This window comes from Nasonia vitripennis, assembly GCF_009193385.2.
Source record: "Nasonia vitripennis strain AsymCx chromosome 4 unlocalized genomic scaffold, Nvit_psr_1.1 chr4_random0003, whole genome shotgun sequence".
In the NCBI taxonomy this organism is placed as follows: domain Eukaryota; kingdom Metazoa; phylum Arthropoda; class Insecta; order Hymenoptera; family Pteromalidae; genus Nasonia; species Nasonia vitripennis.
In genome coordinates this window covers 1696171-1722990 of record NW_022279638.1, presented here as the reverse complement: position 1 = coordinate 1722990, position 26820 = coordinate 1696171, and the positions used below count along the sequence as shown (strand labels likewise).

The window sequence follows — 26820 nt, the reverse complement described above, 5'->3', positions numbered from 1 at the left end:
TAAATCAGGCGTTAGATCAAAAGCAAATAATGTATACCCTTCATCGTAGTCCGATCGTGAGATAATTAATGCTTCGTTTAGAAAATGAATTCCAGTCCCAGAATATAGTGTATGAAACGAGTCGATAAATAATTGACTTTCACCCGTAAATCGAGGCTGCAATGGTTTGCTGGGAATCTGGACACCATCCACATAAAGAGAAATATAGTTTATATTAAAATGTTGGAAATTAAATGGATTAAACTTTCTATTTCCATTGAATGCCTTGTTATCCACAAATCCAAAGATTATTCTTTTGGGTATTTGACCGAGAATAACGTTGTCCAGTGTATCGCCAAGAATACCTCTATGCATTGTAAATGCCTTCACCTCCACACGATTGATTGGGTATTTAGCAGTGGCTTTTGTAAGTGCATTAGCATGAGCTAGTATAACACCTGGACTTATTTTAACTCGACGCACAATCAGTGAAGCTTACTTAATGCGTACAGTAAATTTATTATCATCTGTAAAATCCATCAAACAAAAAGCATCCTTACTCCTAACCAATCGTAATCGCAGTTCAACACCATTTAACAGAAATTTGTTTTGATTAAAAACATGGCAATGCAAATGACCGAGTAAATCGACAGTTTTACCATTCTGGGTAAAATACTGACGGTTACACTGACCAATATTTGCATTTACATCAGTACGCTTGGTATTGGGAGGCGCTGCCCATTTTCCAGGGGTATCCGCATACCAGAGTCCACTCGTGAGATGTGATTCCATACTACTCTTTGAATAATTTAACAGTGTTTCGATGTAAGCTCGGTAAGGATAAGCATTGTTTGGTGGTGAAACCAATTTTTGATTAAAGAAAACGTCTATTTGGTTAAATAGCGAATGTAACGTGTTATTTATTGCTGCTACCTTCGGATACTCTGTAGCTTTAGCTGCTTCTGTCATTTCAACATTTGGCTCTATCTGCATACGAATGCATAGCATTGTGTGTGCAAGATCGAGATAATCACTACCAGCTGGAACGACGAATTCCAACGGTCCATCGTCTGTTAGCGAAGAAACTGGTTTATAATGTATAAATTGAGAGCTTTCCACCGAAGTCTGTGTAGGTGGTAATGAAAATAAAGCTAATTCTGATTTCATGCATTCGCATGAGTTTGAATGTAGAAAAGCTATATTAAATAATATCTATGTAGATCCAAAAATATCGCTCACACTGCGTTGTTTTCTCTTCTTCCTTGGCTTATTCTTACCCGCTTTCTTTTTCGTAGATTTGCGAACACTGACACGGCTCTTCTTCTTCTTCTTCTTCTTTACACGGCCACTTTTACTGCTGATGCGTACAGCTGAACTGTTCTTGGACAATTGACGCTTCCACTTTTTAGCGCATATCTTATATCCTGATCCCTTCATCATAGCGGCAATTTTATCAGCGGCTTTATGCTTAAGATTTTTACCGAACTCACGCATGCGCATATTTACAGCTTGTTTAAAATTGCTTCCGTGATTTCCCACATCATCTAGTACATGCATTCCTGCTCTGATAGCTTCTTTTCCAACGGCTTTAGCACCACTCGTAATGTAAGGTAAAACTCTTCGAAATAATCCACTCAAAAAGCTGCCGATTCCACCATGACCTCGCTGATAAGTTGAACCTGCAAACACTCGACGTACTGCTCCTCCACCATCACCACCACCGATTTGATCGACATAGTATTCTGCGTAGTAAGCCATTTTTTTCTCAGAGAATGCGCTTGAAATGTAGTGTTACGGTCAACGTCCCGTACTCGAATAGTATATGATTCCCATTTTCATCTCTTATATCTATTATTATATTCTGAAATGTGTTATTTAACAAAGGTAGATAAATTCCCGGTGCAAATTGTTTGACCACTCTCGTACCAAATTTATATTTTGAATTATCGAGTGTTACTATGCGCAAAAGGGATGCTTGAACGTCACCGACTGTGTACGGAATACAAATATTTGAGTAAACGAAAAATTGATCAGCTATCGCTCTTGCCAAACAACCAGGTCTGTTTCCTACCAATGTTGCATTTTTTTTCGACTCTACAGATGGAATCATGGGTATAAATTCCTGATTTCTATATTTTTCATTCTCAAAGCCAAATATTCGTTTGACCTTTTCGCTCAAGCTGAAAAAATGAGTTTCCTTACATTCACACTTTTTATGTAAATTGTAATAACCACTTTTTTTCTTTGCCTGTTCAATACGTAAGTGAGATTCAGGTATATTGTTTGTAGCTTCTGTGAGATTGTTGAGATTCTCGTAAACACCTGGTGGAAATATGGCATCGTTGTGTTTGTCGTTTGTCCAATCCGATAAATATTCAGATATGTCTCTCTTTCTTGCAACTGCTATTCTACGTGCGTTAACAAACTTTATATTACATTCGTGTTTCTGAATATGCATCCTCGTGCATGGTATGCTGATTTCCGTGGGAGCAACACTCCACTTACCATGCAGACGTACTTCGTGCGATAAGTGCGTGGTGAAGCAAGATATTGTGTTTTCAGAAAAATATTTCATACTACTGTTACTCGGTAATATCAAATAAAATTCGTCCTCAGCCATGTTTAAAGTGTAACGATTTCGCTTGCTTTAATCCACGAATTAAATTTATCAGGATAGCCAAGCCACTTTACAAAAACTTGTTTTTTAACACCACGTCCCCTACTCTTGATCACACGTTCCACTTTGAATTCCTTATTTTGTGACAAACGATCATCGCCAACTCGAGCTAGTTATTCGGGATAAAAAAAATCCGTCGATTATTTCACCTTCTAAATCAGTCAATTCATAGGTGAACAGATTTTGACGACGTGAGACACGGGTAATCTTAAAGATCTCTTCACTGTAATTCTTTTCGTAACCTTTATCGAAGGTGCCTTTCAACCGATTGATGCGAACATGATCACCCACGCTGTATATATGTACTCTAGACTTTTTTCTCTGACTAAGAGCTCTTTTTTCTAAATTTTTTCTTGCCACAACTGCATTACGAATATTTACAACTGCCGGAACCATTTTAGTACCACTATGCATAGTGTGATTATACGCGTAAACGATATTTTCAATAACATCGATATACCTATGAGTATTTTTGTGAGTAAAATATCTGAACATACGTTCTTTGAGCGTGCGATTTAGACGCTCGACGACGGCTACTTTAACATCGGGATTACGTGCTACTCGAAAATTAATCTTGTGTTGTTTTATATAATTTTGAAAATCTGATCCGACAAACTCTTTGCCTCGATCAGTTTGTATAAGAATTGGGCGTCGCCCATCGGCTCTTTTTAAGATTTTGTCGAAAGCAGCTACAACACTTTTTGTACTTTTGTCACGTAAGGCTCGACCCAAGCATATTTACTAAGAACATCTATGACTACAAGTAAATACGCAACATTATCGTTATACGTTTTGAGAGATTGCATGTCACACAAATCCATTTCCCAAAAATCATCCACATTAGTGACATTGTACATCAATCTAGGAAATTTTCGTCTAATAGGTTTGTGTAGTGTGTATGCATCTTGATTACTTAACCACTCATTAACCTCGCTTTTCTTCTTCTTATTTTTACCATTGATTCGTAACAGATTACGTGCACCAGCGTATCCAGTCTCGTGTCTAGTGTCAAAGTATTGATTTTCATAAGACATGTTAAATTTTATAAGCCAGCCACTTGTTGTCTGCTTTTTGCGGTATGGATTTTTTCTTATTCAAACGTGCACTATAGCGTTGTGCGGCCGCGCGTCTAGTACCTTGTTCCAAAGTCTGAACGCTCTCGGAATTATTTCTCTTGGTTGAAGGAATTTTGTTTAATGCACGTTTCAAACTTTCACGAATTTTTATCACCTCTAGATTACTTATTAATTTGGGTGGAGTGTCAGTTGTTGCTATAAAATTAGCTAATTGAAATCTTCCTACAGGTTCTTCAACAGGTTTACACGTACCACGTCTTCTAGTAAATCTATAATATTTGAGTGTGATATAGCTTTATCATCAATGCTAACTGTACCTGAATTATCCCATTTAATACGATGCGATGCTGATTTCCAATGTTGAAGCAATAAACGTGCTTTTCTCACATAACCCTTGGAAATGCTTGCAAGTATCGCTTCATCGGACAATGGACTCGATATATCTTCATTTTCATGCTCTACATCAAGTATATTTGCATCTGATAAAAGTTCCTGACGTTCCAAATTTTTAAAATGAAGATATCTTCTTGAAATTTGTAAATATTTTTGACATTTTTCACGTTCATCGGTGATACTTTTTGAAAAAAGTATATCGTGCATCTCAGCATCGAGACGACTTAAATTATCACCCTTTGTATGTATCGTTGGCTCTAAAGCATTACTCGACTCTTCTACTATATGTTGTTGTTGTTGATGCTGTTGCTTCGTTACTCTCTCGTATGTTTCCTCTGGTACAATGACCATTTTACGAGCGTGCTCCATATATTAATTTCCAGAGACTCCAAATATTTTTGACACAAGTGCACCTATAATTGGTGCAAGTAACATTGGTAAAAAAGCACCACCGTTTTGAATAAGGACGCGTTTCTTTTTTTCCACTCTTTTTCACTGTTATTACTACTGGATTTATTTAATAATTTTCTCAAGACACTTTTATGTTTTTTTAACATTTTGACTTGTGTGAGTTTTTTATTTTAACGACTCCGCGCAATACATTTAACACGCACTCGCATATTCTTTTAATGAGTTTTTTATCAGCTACACGTAACAGTGCTAAGCGCTGTTGACTATCTGCATGACAAAGAGCATTCAATACTGCAACACACTTTTTTGTAAAATGCTTTGGTAGGCATTCACACCCTGTATCTTCTTCTTCTTCTTCTTCTTCAGTAGCAGCAGCACCACCACCACCTCCGCGCTGCCTTCTACGCTGTCTACGACTATCGGTTCTCGCAGACGCTCCTCTCCCTGCCATTGTTTCAATCAGACTGAAGCTTTAATCATAGAATCCTCTACTTTTATCGGAATTTCTTATTCTTCTTCGGTGCATATGCGTAACTCAATTTATCATCGGGAAAAACAGAGGTACGGAAACGAAATTCATCCTCGGTCGACTGTTTCAAATCCAACAAAAGATAGCCATGAGAAGTTGACGTACTATCGAGATACGCTTCTTGTACAAATTTTGGGTCTTCGGGATAGACTTGACGCGCTAGATATTGTATTTGCGAACGATCACGTGGATTTTTAAAAATAACGAGGTAATTTGCATTTAATGAGATATCGCGTTGACCAGCTCCTTTGTGAAAAAGATTTTGTGTAATAAAAATCACACTTAAATTCTTATGATGACTTCCCTTTGTAAATAAATCGAGAATAATGTTATTCGAAGATTCTCTCATTAAATCATCGATAATTAATAATTTTTTCTTTTCATTATTTTGAGAATAATCTGAAGGCTGAGGTAATCCCTCGTGAAATTCAACAATTTTTTTTCTACTCTCCCTACTTATGCCTCCTGGAACAAAGTCTGTCTCATACGTAGACTGCCACTCGACATAATAGAGTAATATCCGATCAAAAGTTACACTGCACATGAGTGGAAGATGTCGAAGAAACCTTTTGACAAAAACTGTTTTGCCACATCCCGTGGGTCCGCTAACGATACACGTAAACGGATGTTTGAATCGCATATCCATTTCGCCGAGTACTCACACACACACACACACACACACGCGAGAGATTTTCCTTAAAATAAGCTTATGGCACGCGGACGGTCGGCGGCGGCGGCGGCGGCGGCGGCGCGGCGCGGCGCGGCACTCGTAAAAATAAGCTAATTTTACGTGTGCTGAATCACAAGCTGTTATTACCGCTGTTTAAGCTGATATTCGTATCCAACAAGCTAAATAACACCGCGAGTAAGCTGAATTATGCGTTAAAATGAGCTAAATTTCCATAAGAAGCGTTCTCTTCGATGACAGAAGCTATACTGAGGATATAAAAATGTGTTAGGGATCTTTTAAATGGAAAAATAAGGAAATTATATAAAAATTTGTGTTTATTTTTATTTACAATAAATACATCCAAAAAGTTACTTATTCTTATATCCAAAAGGTAGAGACTTACGTGACGTAAGGTATCGTCGTTTTTTCAATAACAACATGTTTTCGATTCTTCACGCGTTACAACTTCATGCATTTTAGTTCTTCTGATAGCTTTGAATTTTAAGCGTATTTTACTACATTCATCATTCATTTTTTCAGATTCGTGATCTTCGTTTGCAAAGGCATCGTTAATCAAATTCTTAATGCTATCAAAATTAATTTTTACACCGTTTGAGAAGTTTAATGAGATACCTTTTACTTTACAACATTCAATTTTATCATCTTTATTGGGTATTACAGCTGTGTAAGCGTAAAACTTTGGTCCTCCCGAAACAAAATTACTTATATACGTATTCTCACCATGACCACAAAGTTCATCTGTCATATCACCTAGTTTAGAGCCAATAAAAGGTTTATACTCATCCGAAGCATCGTCATGCGAAACAAATATACAAGAATCTGTGTCATAATAAAGAACACGATCACCCAACCTTTTCAAGTAATTATATAGTTCTAAACGTGCTTGAGCAGTGGTGTAAGCCGCAATCACGACACTCGTATGCGGGGCAGGAGTGACAGCCTCATCCTTGTATTGCCATTTCACGTACAGTATCTCATTATTAATTGCTAGTATATCATTAACATCTCTTTCCGGACAAGTAAGAAGTTTTAAAAGAGATTTACGTGATTTTACAACTTCAGTTTGTTTCAAATTACTCCGTTGTCCAAACTTACCCCAAAACGAATTTAAGCAGAGCTTAGCAACAGCTCGTAACCCTGAATTTTTTTCGATATTATTTTTATCCAAAGTTATACCCTCATCGAGTCTATACTGTTCAATGTATTGTAATTTAGTTGCTTCATCAGTACACCATGAGGGCCATCCGCTAGCCTCTTGCTTGAGTTTTAAGAAAGTATTTACGAATTCAGCAAAAAGACCTCGTGTCATGTGAAAATTGTGTCATCTCATATTGCCAAATAATATAAATTTTCGTAATACTGTAACCGAGTTCAACAGCTTTACGCAACTCATCAGCAACCCAGGTGCCCGTGAATTCACGCATTTTTGGGTCTTCGTGATTGCAGTCACACTGCTGCATTTCTTCGCAGCATGAGCGGCAAAGAGCAAAAAGAAGACGTCCATGCATTTTAATTGGTAAGAGTGGAATGTGCAGGTCGCGCGGTGGTAAGATACTACATTTAACTAATCCTTCAATATTGTTGAGATTATTGTTATTCCCTTGCGTTAATTCGTTGCAGTCTTCACCAATTAAAATTCGCGGATGTCCTACGGAAAATCGACCACTTTTACACACGTACGGATAAAGAGAGCATATATCTGTATATTGAATTTTTTCGTTATTTCCGATCGTGTACTCAGTAACTATATTCTCCGTTCTACCTCCAAAAAAGCATCGCGCGGATTCAACGTTATACGACTCATAAGAGGATGCTGTGTTACATATTCGTAGATTTCGCGATTCTCTGCTTTTATCCGATCAAAAGTACATTCCCATATCTCTCGAACTTCGTAACCCAGGGCTTTTATTTTTTGAATTTTCCGAAAAGTATTCTCGTACGACTCATCCATAGTTCTGCCGTATGACATTATTTTATCTCGTCGTTTATTAAAGTAAATAGGGCAACCGTGTGTGTAACAGCCTTGATATTCAAAGACAATACCTTTATTTGCATTGTCATTTTACGGAGGTAAATAGCCATCTACACGAAACCCTTCTGGAAGCATAAATTCACGTGCTCTACCCGCGTGTATGATTTCCCGACCAATCTCACGTTCACACTGTAACAGCCACTGTATTGACTTTTGCGAATGATTATCAGCGCGTCGATATCCACCTGCTGGAATGATACCGATAGTTTTTTCGCGTAAGAAATTTTTTCTATACACAATGGAGCATGCAGAAGCTATGGTCGTTGCCTCTGTAAACGGACAAGTATTCCCGCACCAATGAAAATTTTCCGAAAAGCCATGCATGCAAGTCTTAAAATTTCTACATCCATACGGCAATAATCGAGTATTTCACGTTGAAAATCAAACTCAAGTATTTCGGTTCTCCTGATACCATACAATAAACTTTTCCCTCTCAGACGTCGACATGGCATTAGGCGCATAGAACGATGCGTCGGGTAAAGCCCCGACATAATTTTGATTATCTAAAGTATTGAATAGATGAGGAAAATATCCTTTTTTACTAGCTGGCGGTAGAGAAAAGGTTTGTGGTAAAGCACTTAATTTCATGTGAAAATAGTTTAAGCTATCAATAAATTTTGTTCGCCCGCATTGAAGCATAATTATATTTTGTCCATTCAATATTACGTTCGGTACTATTGAGGTATTTTCAACGATTTCTCTCAAAATAAATTGCGCATCAAATCCACGAGAGTTATGAGCAATACAAATTATTTGACCGAAGGTAGTTTTCTCGCGTACTGTCAAACCTATTAATTGTTTAACTGGATCAGCGCGAAATATATGCTCTCTTACACCACACGTATGGCATAGTATATTTATATTTTCATCATCCATGCAATCATCGCAAACCTGTTGTACAACACATAGATTTGGAATGTGTATTTTTATCTCTGTATGTTCACGGTAAGCAGAATCTTGACGCGTCTCAAAGTCATAAAAAATAAATAAGTTTTTCTTTGGGGATTTACGATTAATCTGTGCGTTAACATTACGTTCAATGGGTTGAATATAACAGAGCTGATTTACATCATGTTTTTCGCGACATAAGTTGCACCAATTGATTCCACACTCGTGCTTTGACTTGTAGATATTAATTCGTTTGCAACACATATTACAAACTTTTACTACATCGCATATTTTTTTATTATTTTTTTTGTATGACCCATCTATTTTGTGACGGTCGAAACATATTTGCCCGTAAAATTCTCGGTTACATTCTACACACTTTATAATATCTATATTAGAATTACACGTTGGCGTACAAAAACACCTGTCACATTTGGCTGTGCATCTATGCTCATCTACGTATCTATAGCTTTTATTACAATGTTCGCAGAAAAAACGATTGCGTGCAGCACCGGTTAAATTTAATATTGTATCGAAATGACGCCTTCGCGCGTCGTACAAAAGATTTATAACGTCAAAAGAATTTGAATTTAACAGAGGTCTTCCATCGTAAAAGGGCGGTTCTCCAATTCCAAAAGATAAACTATCGTATATTACAATAGCGATATTTTTTGCAACATAATACCGCTGATACGTCTCTATTTCTCGTATACCGCACCCGTTTGCAGGAATTACGACGTTTACATTAATAGTAAGGAGATTTGCGCGCTCTTTTTGCATACCACGTCTGCTATCTCTGACAATATTCCAAGTATCAATGGCTTCGTTTGAAAAGAATTTTTTATACATCATAAAAGCCTCCCCGACAATTAAAGCTCTTGGCAAGCATAAATTATCGTTATTTCTTATAAATACAACCGATCTCTGAGATAAGCTATCAACACTCATCCTCTTTCTACTTCCACCTCGGCCACCATTAGGTATATTAACAAGTGTTAATGTTAGAATAAAGCTCTCATCTATTTGAAAATCCTCATTACTCTGAGCTAATCCGCTTATTAAATTCCATAAATCATTATAAAAAAAATTATTTACTAATCGTAAAGATAACCCACCCGGGCCTCGTGCAAAATTTAAACTTCTAACGGAGACGCCAATCATGTCGTTTTCATTACATAATGAAATTATATAAGAATAAATATCGCGAATAACTAACTCCAACCAAACTATCGGATTTATAGATCCATCCTTCGGTGGAGATCTTATTTTTAGCACAATACGTCTACCTTCTATTTTATACTTAGATATATAATGCGAATTTTGTTGGAAAATATCAAAACGATTACCAGGAGGCTGGATATCCTCATCCTCTCTTTCCTTATCGACTCCTTGATAATTCATATTATCGTCTGTTTCGCTTCTCTCCTCCTCCTCACTGATCTCCTCCTCCTCACTGATCTCCTCCTCCGCCTCCTCATTCTCCTCACTGGGCTGATTACCTTCTTGTTCGTAGTCAGACAAATCATCATTATTGCTGCTTGAATTTTCAATTCTTCTTCTTCTTTGTCCTCTACCAACTTGAATAGAAAAATCACTTTCATCGGCCTCGTAATCCTGCGATTCTACAGAAGTATTGGTGTTCGAAGATGATGTAGATAAGGGAAAAATGGTTGTAGAAGAAGAACAAGATGAATCGTCAGAATGATTATGTTCTGAAAAAATTTATTGAATACAAAATATTTGAATACCCTATTTTACACTTTCTTATTTTTAAATTATTCTTCTGGTGGTCCTGAAAAACTCTGTCCCAGGCGATTAAACACTTCAGGTAAATTTTCAGTGTCTAACAGTATGGAATTTTTATCTTTACAAGCATTGAAAAACCAACGTATTTCTTGTGCTCTTCGAACATACATGATACGCATGATATCTTGTTTCAAAGCCCTGGGGTACTTTGCAAATCCTTCGAGACCACATCGAATAACTTAAATAATATTTAAAAATAAGAATTTATTTCAAGAAAAATGTATATTTAAATACAGCATAATACTCACGTTCATTAATTTGACGATCTCTTGGATTTCCCTGGTTAAAAAAATGCTCGGTGACCAATCCTCCAGCGCTTCTTTTTGTGTACCGCATTTCTTCGGGTTCTACTGGTCGGGCCAAAAAGTCGAGGATTTGTTGCCGTCTTTTAACACATGGATGCTCCGCATACTCAATAATATTCTCGCTTTCATCAGCTGCTCGTTCCATCAAGCGCTGTAGAATATTATTAGCAGCAGCTGTTGGCTCTATACATGTGGCAAGAAGGTGGTCAACATTAACCATGCGCTGAGAATCCCTATTGGCAGGTACATCTTCAGCCTCTTCCGCTCTAGCATCGTGCTCATTCTGCGCTCTCTCTACTGCTTCATCTTCCTCCTCCTCATCCTCCTCCATCACCTCATTCACCTGAAGACGTACCGCTGCAGGCGCCGTAGCCACCGCTGCTGCTGCTTCTCTCCTTACGGATTCGCTCTCCTCCGCCCGCAACTCCTCTCCGTGTGCATCGGCAGCGCTCACCCCCACCATTTCAACCGGTACAAACTGTACATCGGCTACAGCATTCAGCGCTTGCGCTGCATCCTCCTCTTCCGTCTCACTTGCCTCTCATTCTTCCTCCTCCACCTCCTCCTCCTCCTCCTCCTCCTCCTCACCTTCATCCGATGACGTAGGTTCAACATATTCACTCAATGTGTATTCTGTAATATTATCATCATCTTCATCAGAGATTATGTCAGCTAACAAATTTTCTAACGCTGAAATGTAAAACAATTTTATGTTAAAAATACAGAGCTTACTTTTTATAATAAAAGTTATATGTATTCGAAGGTAGTTATGCATACAATATATGAATATTAAAATCTCTTTGATGTCGAATGAATTAAAACAAAATATTAACCGATATTTGATTACACATTTTTTTAATAAAAAAAGCAAGAAGTATAGTGAGAAAAACAGTTGTTTAAAAAAGTATTCTCACTGTCATAGAATATAGTGGATGTATATTCTTTGATTTTATAATTATACGTTATATTACTGTAATGATAAAGAGATACGCATCGCATGCTATGTAATATGACAGATGTAAGAAGCTAATATCCCTAGCGCTGAAGCAGACGACTTGAAAACACTAGGCGTCATACGTAGCAGTCGACGCGTTCTACGGCAAGAGCAGACGACACTGTGTTATGAATGTGTGTATGCGCGCGCGCGAGTGAATGAAACAGAGCTTGTAGCAGCAGTAGCAGACGACGCTATCAGCTGTGGCACCGTTTACTTCGTTGTCAAATACAAGTCCTGTTTGATTTTTATTAATGACAACGCGATATAGTGCAGAAAAATTGCAATCAATAAAAATGTACTCACCATTATTCTCCTCGAATGCTGTCATTAACCGCGTCAACACAGATAAATGCGCAAAATTCTGCTGCGCATCGCACAGCTAAGTTGCATTTTTTTAAAATGTGTCTATGAAGCTGTGCAATTTTCCGTGGCCCACAGCATCGTAAAAGACGTGAAAACTCGCGACATAATTGGCACGCTACCCTGCGTTTCACGCGTAGACACCAGCTTCTTGTACACCTGCGTCTAACAACACTATTTGCTTGAAGATTGCCCGCGATGCGAAGCACTACACTGCGTAAAGACTCCTCGGCTACGTTATACATGCTTGCGAGCTCTTGATTTAATGCAACTACTCTCATGACTACTGAGCTCCTGAGGTCAACGTAGGGTTTATATAGTATAAAAAACGTCTTGCTAGTGGGGGGATGTGTGGACTCGCGCAACAGTATAAAGCACAAAAAATAACATCCTGTGATAAGTTTTGCCTCAGCTTTATCATTCGCGAATATCAAAATTTCGCCGAATGTCACTTACACGGTAAGAGGATCGACTGATTAATAGGTATTATATTACCTACGCTCTACGTATACCTATACCTACGGGTCCAAGATGCATAACAATCTGAAATAATGATACCGTCGACGATTCTCGCACGATACAAGGCAGCTGAAAGCAATGCTCTATCACATTTAATAGCATTCGACCTGTGCAAGCGATGACCATAGCGATTCTCATACAAGCAGTATCAAATATACGGCTCCGAGAATCCACGTGTTAATTACATTTGAGATTACTCTGAACCGTTGTTTTGTCATACTGATCCATTTTTTTCGCGCATAGGTATCGACTGTAAAGACTTGCCGCCGAGTAGATACTAAAAATATCAAGTTCACGCTTAGAGCAGTCGAGAGTCAAAGATCATGCTCTCTCTCTCTCTCTCTCTCTCTCTCTCTCTCTCTCTCTCTCTCTCTCTCACACACACACACACACACAATCGTAAAAAAAGTATCCCGTGTTCGTCGAGCAGCAAGCAGTATCAAACATGTATAGTTGTTTTGTCACACTAATTCATCTCCGCTGTATAGGTATCGCCTGCTAAGACTCGTGGTGACAAGTGGGTACTAAAAAATATCAACTTCCTGCGAAGAGCACTTGAGAGTCAAAGGTTATGCTCTCTCGCGCTCGTAAAAAGTATCCCGTAAAAGTATGCGGTATCGAACAATAATCAGCACAAGTCTAAATTTTTCTCCTTCGTCCCTCCTTCTCCTAGGCCCTACAGATGACTGCTTCGACTACAGTCGTCAGTTCCAAGTTGGTCGTAGTTCCACTAGGATGTTTGTGAAAAGTGTTGTTTTACGTCAGTTGGAGGAGAAAAGCTTTCTCCTAAAATCACGGATGGAGCGTGCGTCGCGGCTCATACAGCAGCACCGCGACACGTATGCTGAGCTGTATGAGGAGCGTAAAGAAATCAAACGCACGCTGCACATCATGAAAAATTCACCTTCCATCGGCCCCGTCAATTACTACATCCCTAAGCTTGGGGATGTATGTGAAGTGTGTGCGCGGGTGATGAAGCGTATGACCATACGCACACGCTGGACGTACTGCACGGAGTGCAGGGCGCGACGCTGTACGACGTGCAGCAGAAGAGAACTGTGGTGTTGCAGCGTAGGAACAGATAAGAGGGAGGAGACGGAGGTGGTTGCTGAGGAGGTGATGCAGCAGCAGGAGGTTAGTTAGTTAATAAGGTGAATATCTTATGTTTGTCACAATAGATTAATTATGTGTATCTTTACACAGGTGGTGCATGCCGATGAAGATGCTGCTATGCTAGATCTTGTGAAAAGAGAGGAGCAGCAGGAGGAAGCGGAGATGCAGCAGGAGGAAGCGGAGTTGCAGCAGGAGGAAGCGGAGGGTGATGAAGTCGATACGGAGATTGATATAGGCGAAGAATTTTGTCAGTTCGACTCGCCTGCATCTCCCGACAACATAGCTGACAGGGGAAAGCTTGTCATCGCGAAGATAGAGGCGAGTGCAGAAGAAGAGACAATCGACGTCGTATCGTGAAATTTTGTGTTTATGTGCGTGAGTGTATAGTGAACGCGTAAGTTTTATCATTAATTATATTTACCCGTGTATGTGTGTGTGTGTGTGTGTGCCTAGATTAGTAATTAAGAGTAAGGAGTGTGTGCGTAAGAGAGAGAGAGAGAGAGCGTGTGCGTAAGAGAGAGAGAGAGAGAGAGAGAGAGAGAGAGAGAGAGAGAGAGAGAGAGAGAGAGAGAGAGAGAGAGGAAGAGAGAGGGAGAGTGTGTGCGTAAGAGAGAAAGATAAGTAAAGCTTGTGCGTGAGAGAGAAGGAGAGATGGAGAGAGAGCGTATGTAGGAGAGAGGGAGAGAGAGGAAGAGCGTGTGCGTAAGAGAGAGAGAGAAGGAAAGCTTGTTTGTGAGAGATAGAAGAAGAGAGGGAGAAAGGAGAGCTGGAGAGAGAGTGTGTGCGTGAGAGAGAGAGAGAGAGAGAGAGAGAGAGAGAGAGAGAGAGAGAGAGAGAGAGAGAGAGAGACAGAGAAGGAAAGCTTGTGCGTGAGAGGGAAAGATATAGGGAGAAAAAGAGAGTGTGTGCGTGAGAGAGAGAGAGAGAGCGCAGTGTAAGAAGCTAGTGTCCCTCGTGCATTAGCAGACGATACGATTGTGTGTTTGTCTGTGCGCGTGTGCTCGCGTAAGTGTACGTATGTGTACACATGTGTGATTGGATTTATATTGTTTATGATAATTCGAATAATAATATTTTTATAATAAAAACCATTATACATTGTAAGAAATGATTTTTTTATTTACTAACTTGGTGTGTGGAGACAAATGACATCATTACTATTGTATCCTTATCTTATCAATGTAAACAAATAATTTAGTTAAGGTATTGTTTGTTTACATAAATAATTAATTAAACTTATCTATATTACATGTAATAAAGATAATTTTAATTATTTGTTTGTATAAACATGATACCTTATCTTTATTACTTGTTTACATTGATAAGATAAGGATGCGCCAGTGATGACGTCATTTGTTATGTCTCCCCATACCGGCTTACTTACTACTCACACTGGATTTGTTTGTGGTACAAAGACAATGTAATACAAATTTTTTATAGTATTGACAAAAATGTCTAGATTATGATCATAGAATTTATATTAATAGGCTGTTTCCAAATAAAAATAATTTACGCATATCTTTTAAACAATTACAGTATTAGACTAATTATTATGATTGCGATATTTTGGCTATAGAATTTGCAGTCGCTATTGTATTTAATTTTTTCTCATGCAATGTTCAATTTAATATTAGTAAAATGCAAGAACATTTAATTAGAATGTATGATACATTAAATTTATCATTTTTTCCAATATCAAAAGACTATATAGATAAAATTTATTTTGAAATATTTGCTGAAATTAAAGTTATAAGAAACGTTACCCATGCAATAGAATTTGCTGAATTCAAATTTAATTTTGATAAAATTAATATTGAGAAACTTGAGGGATTATATTATTATAGAAATTTCACTGTCACATTAACGTTGAAGTGTGTTTAACTGTATACTGCGTTATACATTTATTCAAATGTACATTCTTGAAAATGAGTTATATTGGTGTGATTTTTAGTATTAGATACAATTAGAATTTTAAATATTTTCATATTTCAACACTAAAATGTATGTGTGTGTGTGTGTGTTCCATCTTTAATACCCTTAAATCCCGCAATACCACTGTCAAGCAATGCTTTGCGGGGGGCGAAAGGCATTTGCCCGCTTTTGGTTGATGTGGTCGTCATTACTATCATCCTTCATTTTCTGCATTGCACATACACACGTACATACTCAGCTTCTTCGTCTTCTTCGGTCTTCTTTGTCCTTTATGACTTTCTTGAGAATGTCTGCTGCATAATTGCTGACTGCGCACCATCCAGTCGCTAAAGTCAGCATGGCCGTCATAATCGACTCAGGAGTTACTCTGGTCTGAAGATAACTCTCAAGTTCTTCTCGCACCTGATGATATCAAAAGCACTCGCAAAAGACGTGCTCGACATCCTCTGTTCCATCGAAACATATTAGGTAGTTCGGACAGTCGTCTAGTTTAAACAGATCCAAGTATGCCCAGAAACATCCGTGCCCGGTCAAAAACTGCGTAGGATAACTCCCCCATGTCTTCTTCCAATCCAGTCTCCTTTCCTTGGTATGAGGCGATGAGTTCATCGCCCCTTGCCACTAGCGTCCATCTTGATTGTTATTCAGCCATCGTCTTTTTTCTTGAGGCATCCTAGATCTCTTTCTGTCTTTCGTCATTCGATCGTCTCCTAGCTTCGAATACGTCCTTTCTTTCCAACGCTAAAAGGTCAATGGGTTGCATGCCTGCTATAATGCAGAAAGCATCGTCTGATACCGTACAGTAAGCGTATGCCACTCTTAGTGCACGTCGCCTATACACGGTAGTCAACTTTTGTGCATACGATTTCAGCCGCATCGCATCTGCCCATATTGGAACTCCGTATAGCATTTACACTTAGTCAGTGTAAATCGATGTGTTTACACTGGCTAAGAGTAACCTTTGCTTCTGAGTTGGCCCTCCTATATTTGGCATCAATCGTGATAGAGCAGCGCTCACTTTTGCTGCTCTATCATTGACTACTTCCAGATGCTGTTTAAAACTTGCATCGATGGTGATGCACAAGTATTTGATGGTTGGTTGAGAAACGATCTCATGTCCATCCACCGTCAGTGTGATTTCCTTTATCTTCTACCTACTGGAAATAAGGATAACTTCCGTTTTGTAACCGGCTAATTCCAGACCCGTCTCTATTAGCCATTCGTGTATTATACGGGTTGACTCTTCAGCTATGTCTGTCACTTCTTCTTTATGTTTTGCTACCACCACTACTGCTATGTCATCAGCGAATCCCACGACTGTTGCTCCTTCAGGTAATTGTAGCTTTAGTACCCCGTCGTACATGATGTTCCAAGTCAGTGGGCCAAGTACTGACCCTGGGAGGACGCCTCTTGTAACTTTATACGTCTTGGTACCGTCATCAGTGTCATATAATAAGATTCTGTCCTTCAAGTAGTCGGACATCATCCTTCTTATGTATAAGGGCACATCCTGCTTCCGGAGTGCCTCGTGTATTTTACTCCATCTGGCCGAATTGAATGCATTTTTGACATCTAATGTAACTATGGCGCAATACTTCTTTTTTCTCTCTTCCATCTTTTTTACTCTAACGCTGTTTGTGCAGTGTCAATCACTAGGCTAACTGACCTCTGTAGTTAGTCCTTATGCTGCCCCACTCCAGAGCCCAAGCATTGAAGTCACCTGCAATCAGTACCGGTTTCCTTCAGACTGCGTCTTGTATAAGCCGATCTAGCAATTGTTTGTTGTCTTGCACGATGGTTTGTCTAGATCCTTATATTGTTCGTACACAATAGCTACGCCTACCTCTTTCTCGCGGACATACTGGTTAAGTAGGTCCTGTACTTCTGTTGTACGTCTCTGTACACTTTTTTGCGATGTAGCCAAGACCCAGGCATTTATAGCATTTGATTCTGCAATTAACCCAACCTACTTTAAGCTTTCCTCTTGCGATCACCTTTTGGGCAACCTGGGCAAAAATTCGTTAACATTGTAGCTATGTTAGTGACATATTGTATTAATGTTGCCTAATGGCTGCAGCAGTATTATATTCAATGTTCTGCAATCTGGATATGCAATATTTAGGCAAGATTGGATGCTTCAGGGGTTTCCGCAAAAACGCTACAATGAAAAAACGGACATTTTGGTCCTTAGCAATATTGCTCGAAAATTTATAAAGGTTATATAATCGTTCCACAATATTATCTAATCTGGCTATTCCGAAAATTCAACATTCAGGTAATAATGCCCAAACATTGGGGGCTATATGGGTCGTGTATATGGAGCCCAACTATTTTTTAACAGTTTTTTTCAACTTTTCTTTGTATACTTTGATACAAGTGGGTAAGCTTGTTCTAAATGTATATTTAAGTCACGGAATGCCATAAAAAATTCAAATATTTCTTAAATTATTATTTAAATTATTATAAAAAATTTTTTTTTCAACGAGAGGAATAAGCGGTTAGATTAATTGATTTTATACTGTGTTAGAGGAAAAAGCCTTTTGGCATAAAAACCCTTACATTTTGTTAACAAACTACACTGAAAGCACTTAAATTAAGATGAATAAAAAAACGATTTAATCACTAACAAGAACTACGAATTCGAACAAAGTCCCGGCGTGACGTCGCAGAGGACAATGGCGTCACACGCACGACGAACACGTAGTTTGACAATTTGATACACCGAAATTATAATGCGAAGCACACACGCACACACACTATTTCCGATGAGATTAGATTCGCTACAGGCAAAGTATGCCTGGCAGTCTTGTGGAGATAGAGTAGATTCGATGTAGGCAAAGGATGCCTGGCAGTCTCGTGGAGACAAAGAGTCGCGAGCGAGCTCCGCACGCTTGAAAGGATTGCCGAGGACTGGCGGGCCTGCCGCACGAAAGAAGCGAGAGAGTCCCGCTCAAGATGGCGGCGGCAGCAACGCGTGGTACTGTCATCATGCCAGACGCTGTCAGTACGCACTCTCTCTCTCTCTCTCTCTCTCTCTCTCTCTCTCTCTCTCTCTCTCTCTCGTTGGACAAAACACTATAAAATATTTCTAAAATACATTTTTAAATATTTTGTAAATATTGCTGATATACATTTAAATTTCGTTCACAAAAAATATTGAGATCAAATATTAGAACAAATTTAAAAACATTTACAAATAAAATATTTCAAATAAATATTAAATTACGAGTTTTTGATACATTTTCTCAGAAGTATTTGAAAATATTTCATAAACATTTGAGGGGGGTAACGGAAGGAGTAAAGACGAGTCGGAAAGCGAAAAAGAGTAGACGCGGGATTGAACCGCGAACCAGGAAATTAACAAGCGGGAGCTCTAACCATTGAGCTAACGTCCACGTTACAAGTGCATACTATGCATCGTAATACGGCTGTGCGGACTCTTATAATACATCTCACCGGAATTCACGTGACCGGAGGGAACAAAATATCGGGAGAAGAAACTCTGACAAGAAGAAATTCACCGAGCAAATTTTCAACTTGCAATATTAAGTTGATAACGTAATATATTTGAATGAATCCTTTTGAAGATGAAAGATTAGCTTTATGCATTTCAAATAGATACCAACAGATTACGCGTACGCGCAATACTAATGATTTAAATGCAATCGAGATTTTTGTTGGAGGTTAGAAAACCCAATTTTGAAGTATATAGGATCGCCCTGTCCTAAACCGAACTTCGTCCTTTCTTGCCAGTGCGGCGCTATCGCGCCTCTTGATTTATAATATATGGATTATGAAAATTTGCATGTCCTAAAAACATAAGTAAAATGTTCATAAAACCTTGCAAAAATAAAATTTACATATAATTTTTAAATTATTTCTGTACATATTTTATAAATAATTTATATTTAAATTTTAAAATATTTCATTAAAATATTGTATATCAATATTTTAAAAATTTGTTATAAATATTTTTTGGTTACTTAAGGAACTAAAAAATAATTATACGATATTTGATAAATATTTTAAATATTGCAATATTTTTTAGAAATATTTTTATCCTAGGACAAATAAGATTGTAACAATATTTTAGAAATATGCTTTAAATGATTGCAAAAACATTTCTTTTGTAATGTAAAATATTTTTGTGCTGTTAGAGTTCAAACATAATTAGTCATTATTTTAGAATAAAATTGATTAATGAAATTTAGTTAAAGAAAATGATTATTCTTTTAAGTTGCACTTGAAAACAAAAATGTATAACCAAAGCTTCGAAATATGCAGAATACGTAGCATTATCTGAGGCAGTAAGCGAGATAAAATATGTGAGAGAATCAGTAAAAATATTCAATATAGATATAAGTGAACCTATACAAATTTACAAAGATAATACTGGAGCAATAAATATTGCTAATAATGGTAATTTCACAAAAAATTTTAAACACATCGGAATACATTATCATTTTGTATAAGAGACTGTAAAAGATAAATTAATCTACGTGCGTAAAATTGACTCGAACGAAAATGTAGCGAATATTTTTACTAAAGCACTATGTAGAGAAAAGTTTGTAAAATTTAGAGAATTGTTAAATGTACAACCATAATATACAGTCAAATGTAAGGAGGCGTGTTGAGATATAGTATACATTGCGCGCTAACGAGTGTGTGAGGGGACGCACACTTGTAAGCCTTCCTTCTTCGCGGTACGTATGTGAGTATCACGCGGCTGCGAGAGACGCCGAAACTGCGTAGCGTGCTTGCAGCTCTTTCTTGGTACCGAGCCGTCGCATGGTACACATAATGTACACTACGTTTATATATCATTATTATATATGTGGATGTAGAGGGCCACTACTCTACCGTTTGTGCTCTGTTGTGTCTGTGCAGTGTATAATGAGCAGAGAAATTAATGTTACTTGAAAAAAGGGACAAGTGGACAAAAAGAGCCTTACCATTTCAATGTGTCCCGTGAGGAAGATTGCATTGAAGTGGAAGACTCTGAGGTCCTCAGTCTGAGCAGTGAAAATATGAGCAGTGCGCAGGCTTGGCGGTGAAGATGAAATGAGATCTATTGTGCGATAATTGGATGATTTAGGCAAGATGAGCTGATGCGTATCGGAAGATGACGATGCACTAAACCTAAAAAAAGTCTTTAGATCCTTGAGATCTTCTTCTGTCTTGATCTGAGCAGCATGATGTTCCCCCTTCTTTCTTACGCAGATACTCATTTATGTTAATGAGGCTTAGCGGCAGGGGTACCTTAGTTGGCATTTTTGAGGAGCTCAACAGAAAGCTGATCTGAGCTGAGTTTCCGCTTTAATTTTTTTTTGCGTCGATCAATGATCGTGCAAGGCAGTTGTAGTTGAAGTTGAGGCTGTTGGCGTGCCAGCAGTGGTAGTAGCAGAAGTAGTGGTTGCGAAGGTGTCTTTTTTCGTAGAGGAAAGGCAGCGCGAAGGCCGGAGATCACCAGCTCCCCTGATATTTTAGTCTGCCATCGGGAGCTTAAGCTGTTGTAGCTTAGCTACAGTAGATGTGTCTTGGTCAGAGGTAGGCTTCTTTAGCAAGTCAGCGAATTGTTGTTTTCTGGACTCGTGTACCGCCTGTAGCTGGAGAATGTCGGCCTCAGCAAAGACAACTCGTTCCTGTAGCTGTGTGAAACCCTCAAAAGGTGCAAGCCTTCATTCAAGGGCCAAAATTCTATCCGTCAGCGTCTGCGTTGTGGTAGAAAGATACTGCTAGTTCTGCTTCATGTTATTGAGCTTGCTGAGAATCTGCTCTAAGATGTTGATGGAGGCTTCAGCATTTTGCTTAGGACTAGCAAGACGAGAAGAAGATTTATCAACTTTCGGCTCGCAGTCCCGACAGACAATCACTGCAGCGTTGTCTCCTTCCGTCACAGTAAAAAGGTTCTTCTTGCCTCCCTCACACTTTACGCGGTAGTATTTAATACACTTGGTGCATTGCTTCGGGTTCCTGCTATTGATTTGTAGAATGCAGGCAGCACACGTCTGATGAACTTTTAGAGAGCTCATTGCATCGAAGCTTTGTCGCAAGTTTTCTCTAAGAGTTCGTATCGATGATTTAGTCGAAAGATCGATAAAAAAATTGATTTTCGAAAAAGTAAAAGTTTAGGCGAGTTTGATATATTCCGCAACTAAATTACAGATAAAAAACTGAGATCAATCAAACAAAGTCAAGTTTATTATATTTAATTATAATAAAGCAAAAAAAATTGTTTTTCTCAATCAAGGGCTTACTTAACTTAAAGTTAAGGGGACACAACACATTTAAACTTCGAAAAAATCGATTTTTTTATTGCTTATTTTGACAGAAAATGTTTCGTAGAACACGCTCCTAAAACCCGTAAATCAGAGAAAAAATTTCCCGCAAAGTAATAAGCAAAATACTAAAACAAAATTTTTATCGTTTTTTCGTAAAACTGCGTATTCTTTAATTTTTGTCTAATACGACTAATAATTTTAATTTTAAGTTTTATAAATTCAATCTGAATAAAATTTTTATTGTGAATGTTGAAAATACTATTTTTTTACCGTAGTATATACGTATATTATGCTCCACATGCATATTTTAGTAAATAAATTAGTGGGTATTGATAATATTTTTTTGTGTTCTTTTCGAGAAAAATTTCTAGTTTCGCTTCTTATATAAGGCTCCGATGGATACGTAGGGACATTTATTTGAATTCAAATGTTGCGCGCCCGCGCGCTACCTGTGGGCAGGTTAGAATCAATGTGTCTGAGCAGGACAGAGTGACCGTTCTGCTGTTCTGCTAGCAGACAGCAAATATTTCAAAACACAGCTGATATAGTCCTAGGATGAGTTTTACACCGAGTAAACACAGCTGATGTCTTAATACATAAAAAAGCTGATATTTCTTAAAAGTGTTTTTAAATTAATCTATGTAGTGTTTGTAGTGTTTTTGGGTTTATAGCTTATAGCTTATAACCCTAAAAAGAAAAAAAGTAAAGGGTTAGTGTAAAAGCAGAGCAGTGAAGTTATTTAAAAAAGTGTGAAGTGTAGTGATTTTAAAAATATGTGTGATTATCGAGATGCCAATGGAAGGTTTGCGAGTACCGACCCTGACGACAAGAAGTACTCTCGAGGAAGAGGCAAGAAGAGGCCAAGAAGATTACTAGGAGCAACATGCGAGGATAAACCTGCCAACAGGAAAACATCTTTAAGTTTAGCAAGAAAGATACAAACTGCAGCAGCGGAAGGAACCTCTGTGGTCAGGAATATATTCATTGATATCAACATTCTATTTCCTGCTCGAGGAACTTTTGTGGTTACTTTTTGTGCTCTTATTGAACTTGATTCTGTTACAATGCCACTAACCTAAGCGGGTCTTGGGCGTTGTCGTCCAGATCGGACGGCTGGGTGCCTATCACCACTACACAGCGCGTCCTTAGGTTGCGGATAGGGCAGCCCCTGAGAAAGAGGTTAGCTGCGAATAAATTGAATAAGCAGCCGCGGACAGCCGATAGGAACAGGCGTGGGTGTGATGAGCCCACACTGTCGAACGCATTCATCTAGAAAGACTACGCAAGCACCACAACAACAAAAACACTTCACATTATCTCTTATCTCTCAATCTATCTCTTTCATCACACATTACAAAAATGGGCAAAAATCCTGCTGCCGAGGAGGATGCGGGAGCGATGACAACTGCCCCGAAAGGGGATGTGTAGAATGATTCGTCACCTGGTCTTACGCGGTAACGATGCCAGCGAAGGCGCGCTGTCCTGCAGGGAGGCATTAGGATGCGAGAATGAAACCGTAGTGTGTCTGACGACGAATTGACACTGTCCTCGTCAAAGTCGGAAAACTCTCATACTTAGTTCTAGAGAGGTATGGGGGTTATCACCTCTAGAACGGTGGACTCACCTGCGATCGGAACAGGATCCGAAGCGCGCGGGTTTAACATAACATCATGGCTCAAAAAAATCAAATCCGAACCAAAAGGGACTTAAGGGTCGGAACTTGGAATGTTCGCAGTCTATACAGAGCAGGTGCGTTTAAAGAACTCGTAAAGGAATCTGATAGGTACAATCTAGATTTGGTAGCAATACAGGAATCGCGGTGGCCAGATGGCGGAGTACTAGCATCGGGTAACTTCACGTACCTGTATGGGGCCGGGAGTGGGGGATCTCTAGGCAGCGGATTTCTCGTAAGCAAAAGCATCATACATTCGGTTAAAAGTTTCAAATCCTTCAATGATAGGCTCTCGTACATCATTATCGAAGATCAATGGTATAGATATGTATTTATTAATGTACACTGTCCTACGGAGGACAAAGAAGAAGAAGCTAAGGATCTCTATTACGAAACTTTAGAGCAGGTAATCGACCAGTTCGCGTCTTACGACACAAGAATAGTGTTAGGCGATTTCAATGCTAAAATAGGTAGGGAGGAAATGTTTAGGCCTACTATAGGTAAGGAAAACCTACACGAAGCCAGCGATGATAACGGTATTAGGGTCATAAATTTCGCGGCGGCAAAAGATCTTATAATCAAAACTACGTGTTTTAAACACAAGAACATACACAAGGCAACGTGGACATCGCCGGACGGGGCCACACAGAACCAAATTGATCATTTCCTCATTGAAAAAAGACGTCATACTAATGTTCTTGACGTAAGAGCTTACAGAGGGGCAGATAGCGACTCGGACCACTTCCTAGTAGTAGCCAAATTAAGAGCTAGACTAGTAGCGAATCAAAATAGTAAGCGAGCAAACAAGGTAGAAAGCTTCGATATTGAGAAACTACGAGATAGAACAGAGCGAATTAGGTACCAGATAGAAATTAATAACAGGTTTCAGGCACTTGAAGAAGCAAACACATCGCCGGAGGAGAATGACGAACCGAATAGCTTATGGGGGAACATCGAAAAAACGGTAAAAGAGGCCGCGAACAAAGTACTGGGTAAAAAGAAAAAGCCAAAGAGCAAACCATGGTTTGACGAAGAGTGCGAACTCTGGTTTGAAAGGCGCAAAAAGGCTAAATTAGATAGCTTACAAAATAGAAGCGATAGGACCGTAGAAGAGTATTCTAACGTAAGGAAACAGACGAGCGCGATCTACAGAAATAAGAAGCGGGAGTATCAAAAGAATCTTATTAGGAGAATAGAAACTAACAGTAAGGAAAATAACCCCCGCGAAATGTACAGAGGGATTAACGCCATCAGAAAGGGTTTTAGGAGTAGAGCGCAATTGATGAAGGACGAAAACGGGGACCTCGTAACAAATGACAACGAATTACTGTCGCTGTGGAAAAATTATTTCGATAAATTATTAAACGTGCACGAAAATAGCGAAGAATTAGGGGACGAAATTCACACTGCTGAACCCCTCGTGGAGGAACCGAGCTACCAAGAAGTAGAGGCCGCGATTAAAAAACTAAAAAACAACAAAGCCGCGGGAAATGACTCTATACCAGCTGAGTTACTCAAATATGGGGGCGTAGAGCTCACTTTCAAAATCTATAAACTAGTATGTGCCATCTGGAAAAATGAAACAATACCCGAAAATTGGAAGGAATCTATCATTATACCGATTTTTAAAAAGGGGGATCAGACAAACTACAATAACTATAGGGGTATTTCACTTTTAGCAACGTGCTACAAAGTTCTGTCAAACGTAATACAAGCTAGACTCACTCCATTCGAGGAAGATATAGTAGGAGATTATCAGTGCGGATTTCGGCGCAACAGATCGACGAGCGATCAAATGTTTACCATAAGACAGTTGTTAGAGAAAAAGTGGGAATTTTGCGAAACCATACACCAACTATTTATAGATTTTAAAAAAGCGTACGACTCGATTAAGCGAAGCAAAATGTATCAAATTCTAGTACTTCTCGGTGTACCGAAAAAACTCGTGAGATTAATTCAAATATGTCTGAACGGAAGCACGGGAAAGGTCCGAGTAGGCGGTAATGTATCAGAACCCTTCATGATACGCGATGGTTTAAAACAAGGGGATGGGCTCTCTACGGTGCTGTTCAACTTAACGTTAGAGTATGCCGTTAGAAAAATGCAGGTTAGCCAGATGGGCGCAATGCTTAATGGAACAACGCAGATACTAGGCTACGCAGATGATTTGGATATACTGGGAGATTGTAGGGAAATGGTAGCAAGAAACGCGGAAATCCTCATAAAAGCGGTGGAGTATACAGGGTTAGAAGTGAGTGAATCAAAAACAAAGTACATGATTGTGGATAAGCTAGGCATCTGCAGAGGGGAGGAAGATCTCAGAGTTGGGAATTTTACTTTTGAAAAGGTTAGCGAATTCAGGTATCTGGGTACGACCATAAATGATAGAAACGAGATTAATATCGAAATAAATAAGAGACTCCATTCGGGTAATGCTTGCTTCTACGCCGTGAGTAATTTACTTAAGTCGAAGCTGTTGTCTAAAAACGTTAAAATAAGAATATACAGGACAATAATACTGCCGGTGGTTCTGTACGGGTGTGAAACGTGGGCTCTCACTAAGCAGGTGGACAACCGTTTTAGGGTATATGAAAATAAAGTCTTGCGAAAAATATACGGGCCGAAGAAAGATGAGGAAACCGGGGAATGGAGGAGACTACACAATGATGAGTTACACAATCTGTACGCGTCACCAAATATTAACAGAATAATAAAATCGCGCAGATTGGGATGGGCAGGGCACGTAGCGTAGATGGGAGGACAACGTAAAAGTGGATCTAGTAGAAATAGGACGGGTGGGTGTCGATCGGAGAGGTGCATCTTGGGTGGGGTTGACACAAGATAGGGCAGCGTGGAAGGCTTGCGTAGATGAGGCGATGATCTTTCGTGTTCCAAATGCCATGTAAAAAAAAAAAAAAAATTGAACTTGATTGGACACGCTGGTCTATCAACATTTTGTGGGTTGATCGACTGCATATGATACAATCAACAAACAATTTAGTAAAGTATGTGAGAAAGTTGCCAAGGACTTCATGAAGACTGCAGTGATAAAAAAAACAGACGCTCCAGAGACTAGAGCACCCGGATCAAACATTTTGAGGTTAGACTGGTAATTTTCTATCCGTTTATCTTGAAGGTTCAACACAGTAACCAAAAGGA

The 26820-nt window shown here is 38.8% G+C and overlaps 3 protein-coding genes across 18 annotated transcripts in view; 1 reads left to right on the top strand and 2 right to left on the bottom strand.

Annotated features, from left to right (window-relative positions):
* LOC100119218 (disks large 1 tumor suppressor protein) overlaps window positions 1-26820 on the bottom strand; it is a 1703670-nt gene that overhangs the window by 960853 nt on the left and 715997 nt on the right. The gene's annotated exons all lie outside the window — the stretch shown is intronic.
* Window positions 10379-11133, bottom strand: LOC116417051. Its single transcript, XM_031928139.2, has 2 exons — window positions 10731-11133; window positions 10379-10660 (listed from the first exon to the last, which is right to left on the bottom strand). The coding sequence occupies exons 1-2, from the start codon at window positions 11116-11118 to the stop codon at window positions 10452-10454; spliced, it is 597 nt and encodes a 198-aa protein (XP_031783999.1). The 5' UTR covers window positions 11119-11133; the 3' UTR covers window positions 10379-10451.
* On the top strand, window positions 13574-14239 carry LOC116417053. The gene is made up of 2 exons (XM_031928141.1): window positions 13574-13797; window positions 13867-14239. The coding sequence occupies exons 1-2, from the start codon at window positions 13636-13638 to the stop codon at window positions 14131-14133; spliced, it is 429 nt and encodes a 142-aa protein (XP_031784001.1). The 5' UTR covers window positions 13574-13635; the 3' UTR covers window positions 14134-14239.